The sequence below is a fragment of the Ictidomys tridecemlineatus genome, chromosome 4, assembly GCF_052094955.1.
Source record: "Ictidomys tridecemlineatus isolate mIctTri1 chromosome 4, mIctTri1.hap1, whole genome shotgun sequence".
Classification (NCBI taxonomy): domain Eukaryota; kingdom Metazoa; phylum Chordata; class Mammalia; order Rodentia; family Sciuridae; genus Ictidomys; species Ictidomys tridecemlineatus.
The window spans coordinates 62294709-62311203 of record NC_135480.1 but is presented as its reverse complement, the minus strand read 5'-3'; the positions used below and the strand labels follow the sequence as shown (position 1 = coordinate 62311203).

The window sequence follows — 16495 nt, the reverse complement described above, 5'->3', positions numbered from 1 at the left end:
TTCACCCACAGAGGTGAAGTGATTTGCCCAAGATCACATACCTTGTATTCTAACAGGTGTTTTTTGACTCCCCACATATTTGAGACTACTGTGCTGAAATGCTTCCTAGAACTCTGGCCCTGGAGTCTTTATCTCAAGATCTTTCTGCTGCTCCCTTCTCCATGGCAGTTTAAAAATGGCTGCTGAATCTGAGCACAGTAGCAAATGCCTGTGCTACCAGCTACTCAGAAGGCTGAGTCAGGAGGATTATTTGAGCCCAGGAATTTGGGCAACAGTGATATCCTGTCTTCACTACCCCTTCCCCAGTACTAGGGATTGAATCCAGGTGCATTCTACCACTAAGATATTCCCTAGCCCTTTTTATTTTTTGAGGCAGGGTTTCACAGAGTTACTGAGGCTGGCCTCAAACTTGTGATTCTCCTGCCTCAGCCTCCCCAGTGTTGGGATTATAGGTCTGTGCCACTGCATCTCTTTTTTTTTTTTTTTTTTTTTTGGTGCTGGGGATTGAACCCAGGCCTTGTGCATGCAAGGCAAGCACTTTACCAACTGAGCTATATCCCCAGCCCAAGCATTATCTCTTAAATTTAAAATAATGGTTGCCAAGTTCTGAGTTCCCACTTTAGAAACTTAAGCTAATATGGTATTTTGAATAGGGAGATCCCAAGTTATGTAGATGATATGGGACCTATTCCAGCACATCCGAAGCCACCCCACAGAAGAGGCCACCTTCTTTCCATGACCCTGGACCTTTTATAGCCCACACTCAGACTCCAGAGAGAGGACTCTAACCCCCAGCACAGTAGATGAGCATGGTACACCGTTGCTGGCTTTGGTGGGGCAGGTGTGGGCCACATGGGTCTGGTTGGGCCTGGAGGTCAGAACCCCTCCAGGCCAATCCATTGCAATGCTTAATGTTCCTTGAAATCCAAGCCTGAGTACACCAAGCACTTCCACATCAATGATCCCAATCCTCAAGCCCACGAGGGGGTATGAGCTCTACTTTCCCGCAAGACGTGGGCAGTAACTGGTGCAGGGAGGCAGTGGCAGGGCTGGGGCCAGAAGCCAGGTTTCCTGCCTAAAGAGAGCCCAGAACCCACTTCACAGGCAAGAGAATTAAGGCTGGGGAGGGAGAAACCAAAGCCATCCCAGTGCTTGTGTTCTCTGTGTGCTGGTGAGTGCAGGAAGGGACTGTTCTGATGACAGCTTTGTCACTCCCAGTAAGCTTGGACAAACATTGTTGTGGTTCAGTTTTCCTGTCTCTATAATGTGACAAACCACATTCCAGAAAATAGCCCTTCTAAAGATTGTGCGTCATGAAAAGTCATCAGAGCTGGGAACTCAGAGGCCACACAGCCCTGCCTATGCTTCCAAGGTGGAGCATCAAGGCCCTGAATCCTCAGGGGCCTGCCTATGAAGCCAAGTGTCCAGCTTCTTGGTATCTGCAAGAAGGCCTAGCAGGGGGCTGGGGATGTGGCTCAGTGGTAGAGTGCTTGCTGGGCGCATGAGGCCCTGGGTCCCATCCCCAGCACTGCAAAAAAATAATAATAAGAAGAAGTAAAAATAAAAATGCCAGCAGGAAGCTCCTCCCAAACACTCTCCAGGGTGAAAATGGAGGATAATAAATCTTTATTATGTCAGCTTAGCTTCCCAGCCCTCCTCCCTCTCCTCAGCCCTGCACTGTGGGGCCTGCGGGGTCAGGCCTGGAGCCGTCTCCTCCACCGCTCCAGCCCCCCACATCAGGTCAGCAGTGCCTGACGCAGCATCTGCTTCTTTTGAGGTGTGAGGCGGGTGGGGAACTGGATGTCAAAGAAGATGAAGAGGTCCCCCTTCTTGGTGGGGTCCTCGGGCAAAGGCATCCCCTCCTCTGGCACCTTTTTGAAGTACTTGGGACTGAGGGAAGAAAGAAGGGAGCTGAGGGGGCACCCTGGAGCAGCCCCTGACTGGCCCACCCGACCCCAGGCTCACATAGCCACAGGAATGGGCCAGCACCCCAGTTTCCACCACAGGGTGGCGCTCAGCAGCAAGACTGGGTGGGAGAGGGGGCTGGCTTGTCCCAAGGGGTGCACTGCCTGGAAGACCTATTCACACTAGGGCTCTGCTGGAGGCCCCAGGAGTCTTGTTTTCAGCATGGGCGACAGTGCAGGGAAAGGGGTCGGGGGTGCCAGGCTGCTGAGCAGAACTCCCAGGCAGAGGCCTTTCTCAGAACTCTAGTGAGAAGTTTGGAAGGGCTGAAGACAACAGCGATTGCCCAACATGGGGGCCTCTAGTCTTTCCGTGGCTTCATGGAAATTAGAAGAGCCGTTCCTTTTGCCAGGTGAGTGCAGCCCACAGCTTGGCCAGAGTGTGGGCTGTCCTCCGTCTTCTCTCACCCTCTCGGCAAGGGACCCTTGTGCTGGGTACAGCTTGCACAACTGTACTGAGCAGACTTTCTGACTCTACCCTCTAAGTAAGTCCCAGGCCAGCCCTCTCTTGCCTATTAGGGCCCAAGGCAGGTGTACTCACTGGACAATGTCATTGATGGGGATGTTGAGTAGACGGTCATCTAGAGTCTTCACCTCCACAGTGCAGCAGGTGAGGGCCTGGGGGGGTCAGGGCCAAAAGATGGGAGTGGGGAGGGTCACCAGGGCCATCCTACTTAGAAGGCACTTGATGAGCCTATCTGGTGCCAAACCTTGAGCTTAGCACTAGGGAGACAAAGGCTGTTTGAGAACTATCAGATGATGCCCCAGGCCAAGACCTGCCCTCTAGGAGTGCACAGTCCAGTAGGTCAGTCGAAGTTATCTAATGTAAGGATATGATAGAGATGGAAATAATGGAGTCTGTGGGCACCAAGGAGGGGCCCCTTGCCATTCTGGAGTGGAGGACGGCTCCACATAGTGGCAGCAGTTGACAAGGGCCTTTGTAGATGAAGTGGGCAGGCGGCACTTCAGGCAGAGGGCCCAGGAGAAGCAATAGAGCCGAGAGGCAGCATGTGGAAAGACCCGGGGGAAGGCCGGGGGACAGCAGGCAGCGGGACAGCAGGTAGGGGGACAGCAGGCAGGGGGACGGCAGGCCTGTGCACAGACCCGGCACTGCCCAGAACCGCACAATGGAGACCAATAGGGAGAGGAAGTGGAGAGCCATGTGGGGGCGGGTGTGGAACTCCCAGGACTTAGTGACCGGGTGAGGGGGCCGAGTCCAGGCTGGTGTCCACTCACCTTGCCCAGAGGGATGGGATACACAAAGAGGAGGTTGTCGTTCTCCCTGCGGAAGCGAGAGTGGAGCTTCTCCTTCACAATGAAGATGATATCGGCTGGGATGATGTTCGGGCCCTGGGCAGGAGAGGTCAAGGGGTGACAAGGACTAATTGCCTGTGTGACTTGGCCAAGTTCCCGCCTCTACTTGTCTCCATGTCTTCCATCTGTACAGTGGGGAGATCAGATCAGGATTTCTGGAAGTGCACAGAGACCCTGCTCTGGAAGCTTACCCAGACAAGTCTCCCTGAATCATATCTCAGTTGAGTACACCCAACATGGATGCACTCAGCAGGAGGGGAGAGGGACTTCCTCAGATGGCAGTGGGAACACTGAGCTGGGTCAGGCAATGCCTGCACATCTTTGTTCTGTGAGTAACTCAGAAGTGACACCCCTCATCCAAGTTTCACCAAGTCACCAAAAAGCTGCTGAGGTCTCTCCTGGGCACAGGGGACTAAGGAATCAAACCAGCCCTTTCCACCCAGGGAGCTCCCAGTTGGATGTTGAGATAGACACACAGTGAGTCTTCAGCTATTTTGAGGTCAGGATAAAGGGAGGCCAGAGGCAAGGGCTCCTAGGAGGTGCTGACTCATGTGGGGTGACCAGGGAAGGCTGCCCAGAAGGGGAACATTGGGGGTGGGCCCTTAAGGCTATTTTTTCTTTTGTTTGTTTTTGAAGTGAGATCTTGTTATGTTGCCCAGGCTGACCTCAAGCTCAAGAGATCCTCCTGCCTCAGCCTCCCAAGTAGCTGGGGTTACAGGCACATGCCACTGTGCCCAGCTTGGAGGGTCCTTTTTGGAAGATGTATTATAGGTGAGAAAGGAGCAAGAAGTGCAGGCAGAGGAGCTAATCTCTCTTGGCTCTGAATATTGCATTGCTCTGCCTCTTCTCAGCACTTTAGGACTCAGCATGCCTAGGACATTTAATTTTATATTTTGATGAACATAAGTCTTTGATTTAAAATTATTACTAGTAAGTGGTTCTGAGGAGCTCCTATACTTGGGCTTTATATAGAAAAGCATTGAAGAAAATCAGAGTACTGAGGGTAAGACTTGGGTTCAGCTCTTGTGCTCTTGCCCTGGATAAGTTCCTTCCCTCTCTGGGTCTCAGTTTCCCACTCTGTAAAATGGGGATAACCCCTAAGCTGCCCACTCACAAAGGCATTGTGAGGCTGTGTCCCTGGGAAAGGACATTAGAGGTCATCTCACCAGGACTCCCTACCAAATCAAAATCATTTTCTCTTTCCCCTTCGTCTTCTCACCATTTGAGCCTGGTGACTGATGCTAGTCAGCCTCCTTCCCTCTTACCTGGTCCCCTTCCTTCTCAAATGTGATGCGTGTGCCCTGCCTCCAACCACACTTTACGTCGATCGTCAAGATCTTGTCCTTGATGGTAGAGGAGTATCCATCCTCGTTTAGCACCTGCAGGAAGATGGTGGGAGGGGGCGGACTCAGATCCCATGAGCCCCCTCTGCACACATGAAAGATGCTCTGCAGAATTTGTACTCAGGCTCAGAGCCCTAGGGTGGGGAGGACCTGCCTTGAGCCATTCACACACCCATTCGTTGCCATTGGAGCTAAAAACTTGTGACTCTAGGGTGGCAGGGCATGTCCTAGTGCTAGAGCTGGGGTCAGAGAAGCCATGAGTTGATCAAACTCACAACTCCATCCCTGGCCACTAAAAAAATGCACAATGAAAATGTACTCAGTTCCTCTCTCCAAATCCCAGACATCCTGAACCTTAGCCTCTGGCAGTTCTCTGAATCCCAAAGGAAAAAAGAACATGGAAGTCAGCAACATTTGACCCTGACCCAATGCATTCCCCATATATTGTCCATCTATCCCCAGGCACTTGCCCACAGGGGTGCCATCTGTGGAAGGCATGTCCTCTGCTGGGCAAAGGTGAGGGCACCTGGCAGAAACTGGCACATAGGGCAGAGTCAAACCAAGGACTGAACTCTGGGACTCACAAGGGTCTTCTTTAACCAGTGACCTTGGGGACTGTCCCAGCCAACCCTCTATGCCCACATGACTCCCTCTTACTGATGAGGCACACCCGTCATGAAATCCTGGGGGCATGTTTAGGTAATGCCAGAGAGTGCGGTTCACAGGAGACTCCTCCCACTTCCCACAGCGAGGGGCTGAACTGAGAGGAAGGGGTCCTACCCCAGTAAAGGGCTGCAGGGGGGACTTCTGCTCTAGGAAAAGAAACAGGCTAGTCCCCTCAGTTGTCCCAAATTTCAGATCCTAGAATTCTAAGATCCTAGGTCTCGCGATCTAAGACTCCATCAGAAGCCATTCCTGAGTTCTCTAGTTAGGATAAGGAAGAAAGTGACGGGGTGGGGGTGGGGTGTAGAGGGACAGATAGTGACTCCCAGAAGGAGCAAACCAAGTACTCACTCTTCGGGAGATCTTAATTTTTTTAGTGCAGCCAAAGAATAAGTCCTCCAAGGACAAATAGAGGTCCCGTTCAATGGGGGGATCCTGCTTCTTGACCCCTCGGCCTCGGAGCCCCCCAAAATTTAAATCCACTTCACTTCCGTCTGCATCAAAAAATTCTATAGGATATAGGGAGATGAGTAAGAAAAACTGGGTCCAAAGACTCTGATTCTCACCTTCACACACATTTCTCTCTCTCTCTCTCTCTCTCTCTCTCTCTCACACACACACACACACACACACACACACACACACACACACACACACACTCTACACCCCCTGTATTTCCTCCAGTCTCTTAGTGACCCAAGTGTGACACCAGCACCCCATTCCCACCTCTCATACTGATCAGATCAAGACTCTGTCCTCCACTGCAGACTAGTGAATATCATTCCTTGTCAGAACCCAAGAATGGCCCCACTCCCACTTTGGACTGCCCGCCACCCCACCTATCTCCCTACAACTTGGGGAGTTACCAACTCAGGCTATCTCACGATGTGAGGCACCCCCTCTAGTGGCAGATTCTGGTAGTGCCAGAAAAGACTCCTGTTTTTCCAGAGGGTCAGAGCTGAGTCCTCCCTACTCCTCCCCAGGTTCTACTTCCCCTTGTTGTCCAGCCCAAGCCCACTAGAGATCCCAGACTCAAGTTTCTATGAAGTTATCAGCTGATATTAAGGAGGAAAATGCTAGTCCCTGGCAAATCTGAGAGGCCACCAGCATACCCCAAAGTCCTATTTCTTCAGCTTCACTGCCCAGCTCTACAGCCTTAGCCTCCCCTGATGCTCCCTGCCTGTGCTCTTCCATCTGAGTGCAGAGGGGGAGCCCCAGCCCAGCCCAGCCCCTGAGGTGCTGTGCAAACCTTCAGTTCTGTCTGCGGGATGGGGTAATAATGCTTGATCTGCTCTCCACCATTAAGACGATAAAGACCTGAAACTTGCTGAGAGCTTACCCTGCATCGGGCACTGTGTTCAGCATTTTTCATTTTTATTTGGCTTATTTATTTGCTTATTATTTATTATTTTTGCATTGCTGGGGATCAAACCCACAGCCCTATGCACACCAGGCAAGTGCTCTACCACCTAGTTACGCCTCCAGCCCTTCAATTTTATCTCACTGGGCTGGGAAGGCCACAAAAAATTCTCACACTCCCACAACTAGGAGAAGTTGACCCGTGCCACGGGACAAGTTGACTACAGGAAAAAAATTCTAACCCCTACGCTATATTGTTGATGTGAAAGCCCTTCATCAACTATAGACAGGAGTCACTGTGAAGCAGCCTGTCTCTCGTGGTTAATGCCATGGAATGAACTTCACAAGTTAAAATGATGCAGTGACCTTAGGCAGTGGGTGCAGTGGCTTCACACAGTGTCCCTGTAAGATGTGATGGTTCATCAAGAGGCCTGTGAACTAGGGGTTGGAGTTGTAGTTTAGCAGTAGAGAGCTTGCCTAGCATGTGTGAGGCACTGGGTTTGATCCTCAGCACCACATATAAATAAATACTTCTTAAAAAAAAAAAAAAGAGGCCTGTGAACTACCTAGTTCCCTCTTGCAATACTAAATTTGTTTGTTTACCCAATACCTACTTTGTAGCAGGTAGTAGATATCCCAAGAGCAAGGCCACAGCAAACCCAGCCCCTCAACTCTACAGGGAGAACAGACACAAGAACCCTGGAGTGGAGCTGTGTGGCAGTATAGTCCCTGGTCACACTGCCTAAGGAAGCCCCAAACCCAGAGGCCAACTTTCCCTTACAATAAGCACTGGCCCTGCAAACTCTCTTTGCTCCTTTTTTTTGGGGGGGGGGCACCAGGGATTGAACCCAGAGGTGCTTTACCACTGAGCCTCATCCCCAACCCTTTTGTTTTTATTTCTTATATTGATATAGGGTCTGCCTGAGTTGCTTAGGACCTCACTAAGTTGCTGAGGATGACTCTGAACTAGCGATCCACCTGCCTCAGCCACCAGAGCTGCTGGGATTACAGGTGTGCATAAGCCTGAAACCGATTTCTGACTAATACACATCTGTACAATAGAGTCTTATGTGGTCATTAAAAGGAATAAAGTAGCCAGGCATGGTGGTCCATATCTATAATCCCAGCTACTCAGGAGATTTAGGAAGGAAGATTGCAAATTTCAGGCCAGCCTGGGTAACTCAGCAAAACCCTGTCTCAAAATAAAAATTGTAGGGCTGGGGTTGTGGCTCAGTGGTAGAGCGCTTGCCTGGCACATGCGAGGCCCTGGGCTTGATCCTGGGCACCATATAAAAATAAATAAATAAAGGTATTGGTCCAGGTACAACTAATAAATAAATATTTAAAATAAAATAAAATAAAAATTTTTTTAAAAAGGCTGGGGATATAGTATTAGCCTAATGTGTTTACTGCCTTGGGTTCAATACCCAGTGCTACAAGGGAAGAAAAAAAAAAAAACAAATAAAGTAGATCTACAGGTAGCACAATGTATTGTTGTATAATCTCCAAGATATCTTAAGTTTTAAAAATGTGTGTATAATGTAGTCTGATTCCTTAAGAAAATAAAGGGCTAACATAAAAATGTGCTCATCAAGGCATAGAAAACTTCCAGAAGACCGCTTCTGGAAAGGAAATGTAGGTCTGGAATTTATTTCTCTTTCAATAAATTCTCTTTTACCATTTTTTTTAAAAAAAAACATACTCTATATGTATTTCTTAAGGTGAAAAAAAAACAAAACAAAACTACTTAGAGAAAAGCATCTTTTTTAGCCGTGTCCTTTCCCAGTGAGGCAAGGAGACGGGGAGGATCTCTTACCACTGAAGGGGTTGTCTCCCCCGAAGAACTCATGGAACACCTTAGCTGGGTTGCCGTGGAAGACGTAGCCAGTTGTCCACGGGGCCTGGGATCCAAACTCCAGGGGAATCCCGCCCTTCAGGCCTTCTTCTCCGAACTTGTCATAGATGGCTCTCTTCACAGCTGTGGGCAGGAGGACCTTGAGGAGGGGTACAGCCCTGGGGGCTAAGAGTTTAGAGGGGAGAGAGGGAAGGAGGACTGGGGAAGGAGATGGGACAGAACAACCTTTTCCAAGGGGCTTGCAGCTCATCCCAGAGTCTCTGGAATGAGATCCTAGAAGTTGGAGGTGACTTGCATTCTTGAGTGGGCCTAGGGATCCCGACAGCCCAGAAGAGAGATGAAAAAATAGATTTCTGGGGGGGTGGGATAGGGATTGGGTCAGGCTACAGACCTGGGGTCGGCCTAACTCAGTCCTCACAGCTACTGTCTTCCTGGGAGTCATTAGAATCCTAGAATCCTGAAATTTTTGAATCTGAGAATTCTAAAGCCTCCAGATGCTAGCTTTCGAGGCTATCAACGTCCCGAAAACCCAGCCCTGGAGAAACCCTGGTGGCCTCCTAGCCCTCCTGTGCAGCCTGTATAAGCAGAGTCTCCAGGACAGTCCCCCAGGGAAGCCACAGAGCACTGTCCTGAGCTGGGGCTATGAATCACTCTTGCCCCACGCTTCTGGCTTCCCTAGGACAGAGACTTCTGAAGGAAGACTCCTGGCCTCTCTCTGCCCCTTCATGCTCCTGCTGTCCTTGAGGTGATGGAGACCCGCTCCTCAGCCAGTCTGGGAAGGGGAAGTGGCACCCTGCTCAGGCTTGGCCTTCTTCCCCTTGGCAGCCAGCATTTCCTTCCACTCCCCTCCTGGGGGAAGGCTCCATCTTCCAGGCGTGGGGTGTGGGGAATGTGCCCCTGCTCCTGCCCTGCCCTGGTGACCCTGCACACCCATCTCTCACCTTAGCTTGTGTCCACTGAGACAGGCGATTCTTTATATTCTCAGTTTGTTTAGATACTGGGCAGGGAGGACAGATACTTATTCTCTAGGACCCCCTCAGAAAACTCAATAGTCTATAGAGACTTAAGGGACGATCTTAAAGGAGGGGATGACAGAAATCTCCTGGAGCAGCCTCTCATGGTCACTCACGGTCACTCAGCACATCATAGGCCTCTGCTATTTGCTTGAAGGTCTCTTTAGCCGCAGGGTCACTTGATTTCAAAGGGTGGTTCTTAAGGGCAAGCTTCCGGTACCTAGAGGAGAGAAAGTGAGTGTGAGTCCTAACAGCTGACCCATTCTGGAGAAGCATGGCTCCAAGCAGGTGCCACTGTCAACTGCCTAGCTGTGAATCAGGGATGACCTCACAGGCTGTGGCAGCCACCAAGATGCACTGCTCAGAGCGTCTTGAAGAGAACCTAGTTAGGGATGTAGGGATCGTGGCCAATTGGCAGCCCCAGGAGCTGCCTGGTGGGCATCTGTTCCCCAAGCTCTCCCAGCCAATGCCTAAGCATGGTGGCCCATTTTTGTGAGAATGGCACCCCTTCAAAGGACAAGCCTGCCTAAGATCCTCGAGCTACAGCTCTCCCTACCCAAGCCCTTCTTCCCCATCTCCTGGCTGCTCTGTAGTGTGAAGCTCTCCCCCTGCACACTCCTCCTTCCTTGGGGTTTCCTGACCTATTTTGTGCACATCTAACCCCATCTTGGTCTCTGCTTCTCAGAAGATGAAACTGACCCACCGGTTTCTTTGGAGAAGGATAAAATAAGGCGTGGGAAGGGCCTGTACAGAGAAGCACTCTGCACCTGCCAGGTCCTCAAGGTCTCCCGCTCTGTGCTCATTGCTCTGGATTCTGTACCTCTCAGTCACAGGATAACTGCAGCCTGTCATGCACTGTCAGTCTCCCAGGAGGGAAAAGATGGCATTGTCTGGATGATCTGCAGAGCTACCATAGGGGTCATTCACCAAGATACAGGCAGGGGAGAAAAGATGAGGGACAGAGTACCCAGAGGCTAGGAACCCTGGGGCCCTGACCTTCACTAAACCCATAGAAGTGACAGGAGGGAGCAGCTTTAGAAATTTGGAAGGTGAAGGATATGGAAAATGATAACCCCAATACAGTGTGACCCAGGAGGAGGGAGGGAGGGAGGAAGAAGGCAAAACATTGATCCTTCCCAGTAAATCCTTTCCCAGTGACAGGACAATCCCTGGGAAGGAAGCACATGTCAATCCTAAAATGACAGACTCTGGATAAACATTGATCCTTTAGAATACAATGACCTCCAGAGGGAAGAGATGAGCACTGAGACCCTCCATCCTTTCCCAGTAAAAACAAGTTTCAAATGCTTACAACCTTTTTCCTGATTGCTCAAACTGACACGTTCTGTTGAAGTCTCCAATGAGTAAGTCACCTCTCTGTAACCTATAGACACCCAGAACCCTCCTGCAACCGTGGCCATTTTCTAACCAGAAAGTGAGCCCCTTCATTGCCTGACAATCTGATAGACTCTGAGGTCTGCTTTCCTCTCTTTCATTTGCACTTACAGAAGAAGTGTGTGGGCAGGGCCTGTGGCGGGAGCCAAGACCTTCAGTGAGGGGAACAGGCAGCCTGAAGAGACCCCATGAAGACTGCAGCCCACCTCCTCCGTCCACTCCCCTGACAGGGTGCGGAGGGGACTTCGGGGCAAAAGGAAGTAATCCTTCCAGACTCTCAGGTCCCAGTTAGACGGGGTCGCAGTGCCACCTCGCCCTCCTGTGGGCGTGCCCAGGGTTCTGCGCTTCCTCTTTGGTTTCTCCCTGGCTCCTGCAGGGCTGCTGACCGCCCGCTGGCCGCTCCGCCCGGTGCCCCAGCGCCTCGCACGCCCCGGCCCAGGCACCTTTCAGGACTTACTCCTTCTTCCAGGCACAGCAGCCAGGAACCTGGGCATCATCTTTGACTCCAGCTTCTCCTTTGCTCCCTCCTCCCCAGCTCGTCCGTCACCAAGTCCTACCAGTTTTCCTTTCTAAATGTCCCCCGCCTGCCCCATCATCCTCTCCAGGAGTCCCCTCCCCAGCAGTGCAGCTGGGTGCCGCCAACTCTAAGACCGCTCCCCCGCCCTCCTTCTGTCTGTCTGTCTCCTCCTCAGGCTCCTAAAACACTGTGACCACGTCACCCTCCCGGGAAACCCCCCCCCCCAGGACGTCTTATTTTTAGCACCTGATCCAAAAGTCTCCCTTAAAGGTTCAAGCCCTTCTCTCCCTCTCTGCAGTAACGTCACTCTCCTTCACCTGCTTTCCTGAAAGTGAAGTCGTGGCTAGAGTGACACTGAGCGGGTCCTTAGCTGGGGTGGTTAGGTGTCCTAGTTGCTTCCTTCTCTCCCTCCCTCCCTCCCTTCCTTCCTTCCTTCCTGCCTCCTTTTCTGTACTAGAGATGGAACTCAGGAGCGCTCCACCTGTGAGCCACCATCCCAGATCCCCCCACCACACACACACACACACACACTGCTTGTTTTAAATTTTACTTTGAGACAGAATCTTGCTAAATTGCCAGATCTGGGCTCTAATTTATGATCTTCCTGTCTCAGCCTCTTGAGTAACTGGGATTACACGGCCCCTAGTTAGAGATGACCAGATTCCTTTTTTTTTTTTTTTGAGAGAGAGAGAGTTTTTTTAATATGTATATTTTTAGCGTTTTCAGCGGACACAACATCTTTATTTTATGTGGTGCTGAGGGTCGAACCCAGCGCCACCGCATGCCAGGCCAGCGCTTTACCGCTTGAGCCACAGGGTGCCACTGCCTGAGCCACATCCCCAGCCCAGATTCTTTTTTTTTTTTTTTTTTTTGCAGGGCTGAGGATCAAACCCAGGGCCTTACTCCAGCCTTGCTTTTCTTCATTATATAACTTTAGTGGGATTTGTTTGTTTTGTTTTTGATCGAAATCAAGGTACTACCATGGGAGAGTGTCATGTCTTAAAAATTGTTGCAGGGGAGAAGAGTTAAGGGCTGTCTGAAATATAGGCAGCTCTGGGACTGGGTTGTGGCTCAGAGGTAGAGACCTCGCCTAGCATAGGTGAGGCCCTGGCTTTGGTCCTCAGCACTACATAAAAATAAATAAATTAAACATATTGTGTCCAATTACAACTAAAAAATAAATTAAATAAAGAAATACATTGGGCTGGGGCTGGGGCTCAGTGGTTAGAGCACTTGCCTTGCACATGTGAGATACTGCGTTCAATTCTCACCACCATATAAAAATAAATAAATAAAATAAAGGTATGGGGTCCACCTATACTAAAAATATTTTTAAAAAAAGAAAAGAAAAGAAATATAGGCAGTTCTTTTAATCACTGTGTGTATGTGTGTGTGGGGGTACTGGGGATTGAACCCAAGGGCACTCTATCATCACTGAGCTATGTCCCCAGGCCTTTTTATATTTATTTTTGAAAAAGGGGCTCAATAAATTACTGAGGCTGGCCTCAAACTTGGGATCCTCTTGCCTCAGCTTCCCAAATCACTGGAATTACAGGTTTGTACCACTGTGCCTAGCTTATACATTCTTTTTTTTTAATATTTATTTTTTAGTTCTAGTTGAACAAAATACCTTTATTTCACTTATTTATTTTTTATGTGGTGCTGAGGATCAAACCTAGGCCTCTCACATGCTAGGCAAGTGCTCTACTGCTGAACCACAACCCCAGCCCTCATCTAATCCTATTTCAATGCCACAACAATCCCCTCCCTTTTTTTCTTTTAGAAATGAGAATCAGATTCAGAGAGGTTAAATGATTTGCCCATGTCCCACAGCAGCAGGCAGGAGAACCTGGATTCAAACTAGGCTTGCTTATCCTTCTGCCTTCCAACTGCTCTGCCTCTTGGTAACCTTCTCCTGAATGGTCCCATTGGGCAATGACATGACCTAGCCAGTGCTGACTGAATAGTTCTCAAATTGTCTCATGAGTTTGTCTTGTTCTCCAATCATGCTGTGGACTCCACTCACCCTCCTTGGGTCCCCTACAGGACCTGGCCCGGAGACGAGCCCTCAGATGGCACCTCTAGAAGGGATGGTTTCTGACTGCTGGCTCTGCCTTGGGATCATAATGGCACTTGCCTCTCAGGGTCATTGTGAGGAGTCAATGAAATATTGATGAAGGTTCTCCCGATGGCACCTACACATTCAATGAAATAAGTGTCCTCCACTGTTCCTTCTCTTTGCCTTCCAGTGACCCAGTGAACTGCCAGTTTCAATCCTTCCTTTCCCTGAAGCCCACTAAAGAGGTTTTGTCCTTCTTCAAGCCTTGACTTCTGTGTACATGACCACGACAGCCTCCTAAGGTCTCTCTCCTTCCAGGAGAGGCTCCTGTGCACCGTGCTCTTTCCCTTTTCTAACAGTCATCATCGTCGTGCTGTAATCAATATGTGTGTTCACCAGCAAAGTCAGGCTGCCTAAGGGAAGGGGACATGTCTGTCTGGTTACAGTTAGATCTCCACACTGCTACCACTGCACCTAAACTATCTGGCCAGTGCTCAGCAAATACTTGTTAAATTTTTGTTAAAAATAAAACAAGAAAAAAAATTAAAAGATCCAACAACAAAAAAATTTTTCCAGCTGGGTGTGGTGGTACACGCCTGTAATACCAGTTATTCAGGAGGCTGAGGCAGGAGGATCACCGGTTCAAGAACAGCCTTGGCAACTGAGTGATCCTGTCTCAAAATAAAAAGGGTTGGGGATCTAGCTTAGATGTAGAGTGCTCCTGGGTTCAATTACCAGTATTTCAGAGTGTGTGTATGGGTGTATACACATTTTTTTTTTTTTTCAGAAAAATGTGCTTACTCCTAACCTAACATTCCCCCCACCTTTGGGAAAGTAATGAGGACTGAACCCAGGAGCACTCTATCACTGAGATACATCCACAGCTTTTTTTTTTTTTTTTTTTTTTGAGACGGGATCTCATTACATTTTGTTGTTGTTGTTGTTCTTTTTAGATATATACATGACAATAGAGTGTACTTTGACATATTATACACACATGGAGTATAACTTACTCTAATTAGGGTCTCATTCTTGTGGTTGAACATGATGTGGAGTTACACTGGTGGTATATTCATATATGAAATAGGAAAGTTATGTCTGTTTCATTCTACTGTCTTTCCTATTTCCATCTCCCTTTCCTTCCCTTCATTTCCCTCTGTCTGAGCCAATGAACTTCTATTCCTCCCATTTCTGAGGCTGGCCTCAAACTTGTGATCCTCCTGCCTCAGCCTCCTGAGTTGCTGTGTGCACCACCACACCCAGCCAGCCTCAATTTTCTTAAGAAAGGACCAAAAATTCTCTGCGACTTAGAGATGGAGTTTAGTCAATGCCAAAAAATTCATATGAAGCAAGCAGGAGGCCTGTGGTTCAATCCCTGGTACCACTAAATAAATAAATAAACAAATGATGACCAGAATGAAATCTGTAACATCCACATCATCTGGCCAGTTCACTCCCCTGTTTACAATCCTTTGGTTCTCCATAATATTCAGGATAAAGTTCAAATAGTTCCTTTGTCCCCACTTCATCGCTAGGAAAGCTAAAGCACCCAGGAGAGGACAATGCGGCACAGAGCATAAAGGGAGATTTCCATCCCCTTCCCTGGACCAGCTCCAAATCAGGATAAAGATATGCAAGAGAAGAATCAGGCTCATCTTGCCTGCTAAGCTATGCAGGAAAGCTGGGCTGGGAAGGGGTGAGGGTAGGGCGGCCTGCACAGCCCTCAGGCCTGGTTCCCACTTCAACTTACGCCTTCTTGATCTGGGCATCCTCTGCATTGTGAGTGATCTGGAGCACAGAGTAATAATCCTGGCCCATGGCTGGCAGGCAGTGAATCCTGGTACTCCTTAAACTCCAGCAGGGCTGTTAGTTGCATTCCTTGGTTGCTCCTGACAACTGCCCAGGGGCACTCTGGGAGTTGTAGTCCTTCCTTCCTAAACAAACCACTAAATTGGCTTGGCTCTCAAAGAGGAATGAAAGGACTGGGAGAACTGGGGCTGCTACTGTGACCCTGGTCATTCAACTCAGAAACTGGAGCATTACAGAGTCCCATTTTGCTCCACTGTATTTTTATTTTTAAAAAGAGCAGCAACTACTTTTTTTGTTTATTTAGTGGGTTTTTTTTGGGGGGGGTGGTTATTTTTGGACATGGAACCCAGAGCCACACAAAGCAAGACTTCTACCACTCTAAAAGTTTTCAGAACAAATGCATTTGGCAAATTTTTTTTAAAAAGTACTTTTTACTTTAAAATAGTTTTATATATCCAGAAAAGTTGTAAAGATAGATGAGAGAGTTCCCATATCTCACATTGTTTCCTTTATTAACATCTTTATTTTGTTAAATGTTTTTTAGTTGTAGATGGACACAATCCCTTTATTTTATTTATTTATTTCTATGTGGTGCTGAGGATCGAACCCAAGGCCTCATATGTGCTAAGCAAGTGCTCTACCATCGAGCTACACTCTCAGCCCCCTTTAATAAATCTTACATTAATGTGGTACATTTGTCACAAATAATGAACAATATTGATATATTATTTTTTAAAAATATTTACTTCTTTAATTTTTAGGTGGACACAGTATCTTTATTTCACATTTATGTGGTGCTGAGAACCGAACCCAGTGCCTCACGCACGCTAGGCGAGCGCGCTACCACTTGAGCTACATCCCCAGCCCCATGAACAATATTGAGATATTATTATTAACTAAAGTTCATATTTTATCCAGGTTTCCTAGTTCTTTTTTTTTTAATACCTTGATTTTATTTGTTTCATTTTTATGTGGTGCCAGGCATGGAACTCAGGGCCTCACGTATGCTAGGCAAGCGCTCCACCACTGAGCCACAACCCCAGACCAGTTTCCTAGTTCTTAATCTAATATCTTTCAAGATTCTGTCCATGACACCACATAACATTTAGTTTCTGTATTAGTCCATTTGCTGTTGCTGTAACAAAATACCTGAGACTGGATTATTTATAAAGAAAAGAGGTTTATTTAATTCACAATCTTGGAGGTT

General features: G+C 48.5%; 1 protein-coding gene across 1 annotated transcript; it reads right to left on the bottom strand.

The window, feature by feature from the left end:
* Window positions 1–1586: 1586 nt before the first annotated feature.
* Window positions 1587–15386, bottom strand: Dnajb13 (DnaJ heat shock protein family (Hsp40) member B13). Its single transcript, XM_005323183.4, has 8 exons — window positions 15230–15386; window positions 9625–9728; window positions 8457–8618; window positions 5633–5790; window positions 4541–4654; window positions 3198–3311; window positions 2503–2579; window positions 1587–1890 (listed from the first exon to the last, which is right to left on the bottom strand). Exons 1-8 carry the CDS (start codon window positions 15295–15297, stop codon window positions 1737–1739), a joined length of 951 nt encoding a protein of 316 aa, XP_005323240.1. The 5' UTR covers window positions 15298–15386; the 3' UTR covers window positions 1587–1736.
* Window positions 15387–16495: the final 1109 nt, after the last annotated feature.

Coding starts and splice junctions, on each gene's coding strand:
- Dnajb13 (XM_005323183.4), bottom strand. CDS start 15,297: ATGGGCCAGGATTATTACTCTGTGCTCCAGATCACTCACAATGCAGAG. Junction 4,655..5,632: donor AAATTAAGATCTCCCGAAGA/GTGAGTACTTGG, acceptor ATCTTCCTGCAG/GTGCTAAACGAGGATGGATA. Junction 1,891..2,502: donor CCCATCAATGACATTGTCCA/GTGAGTACACCT, acceptor TTCTTCCCTCAG/TCCCAAGTACTTCAAAAAGG.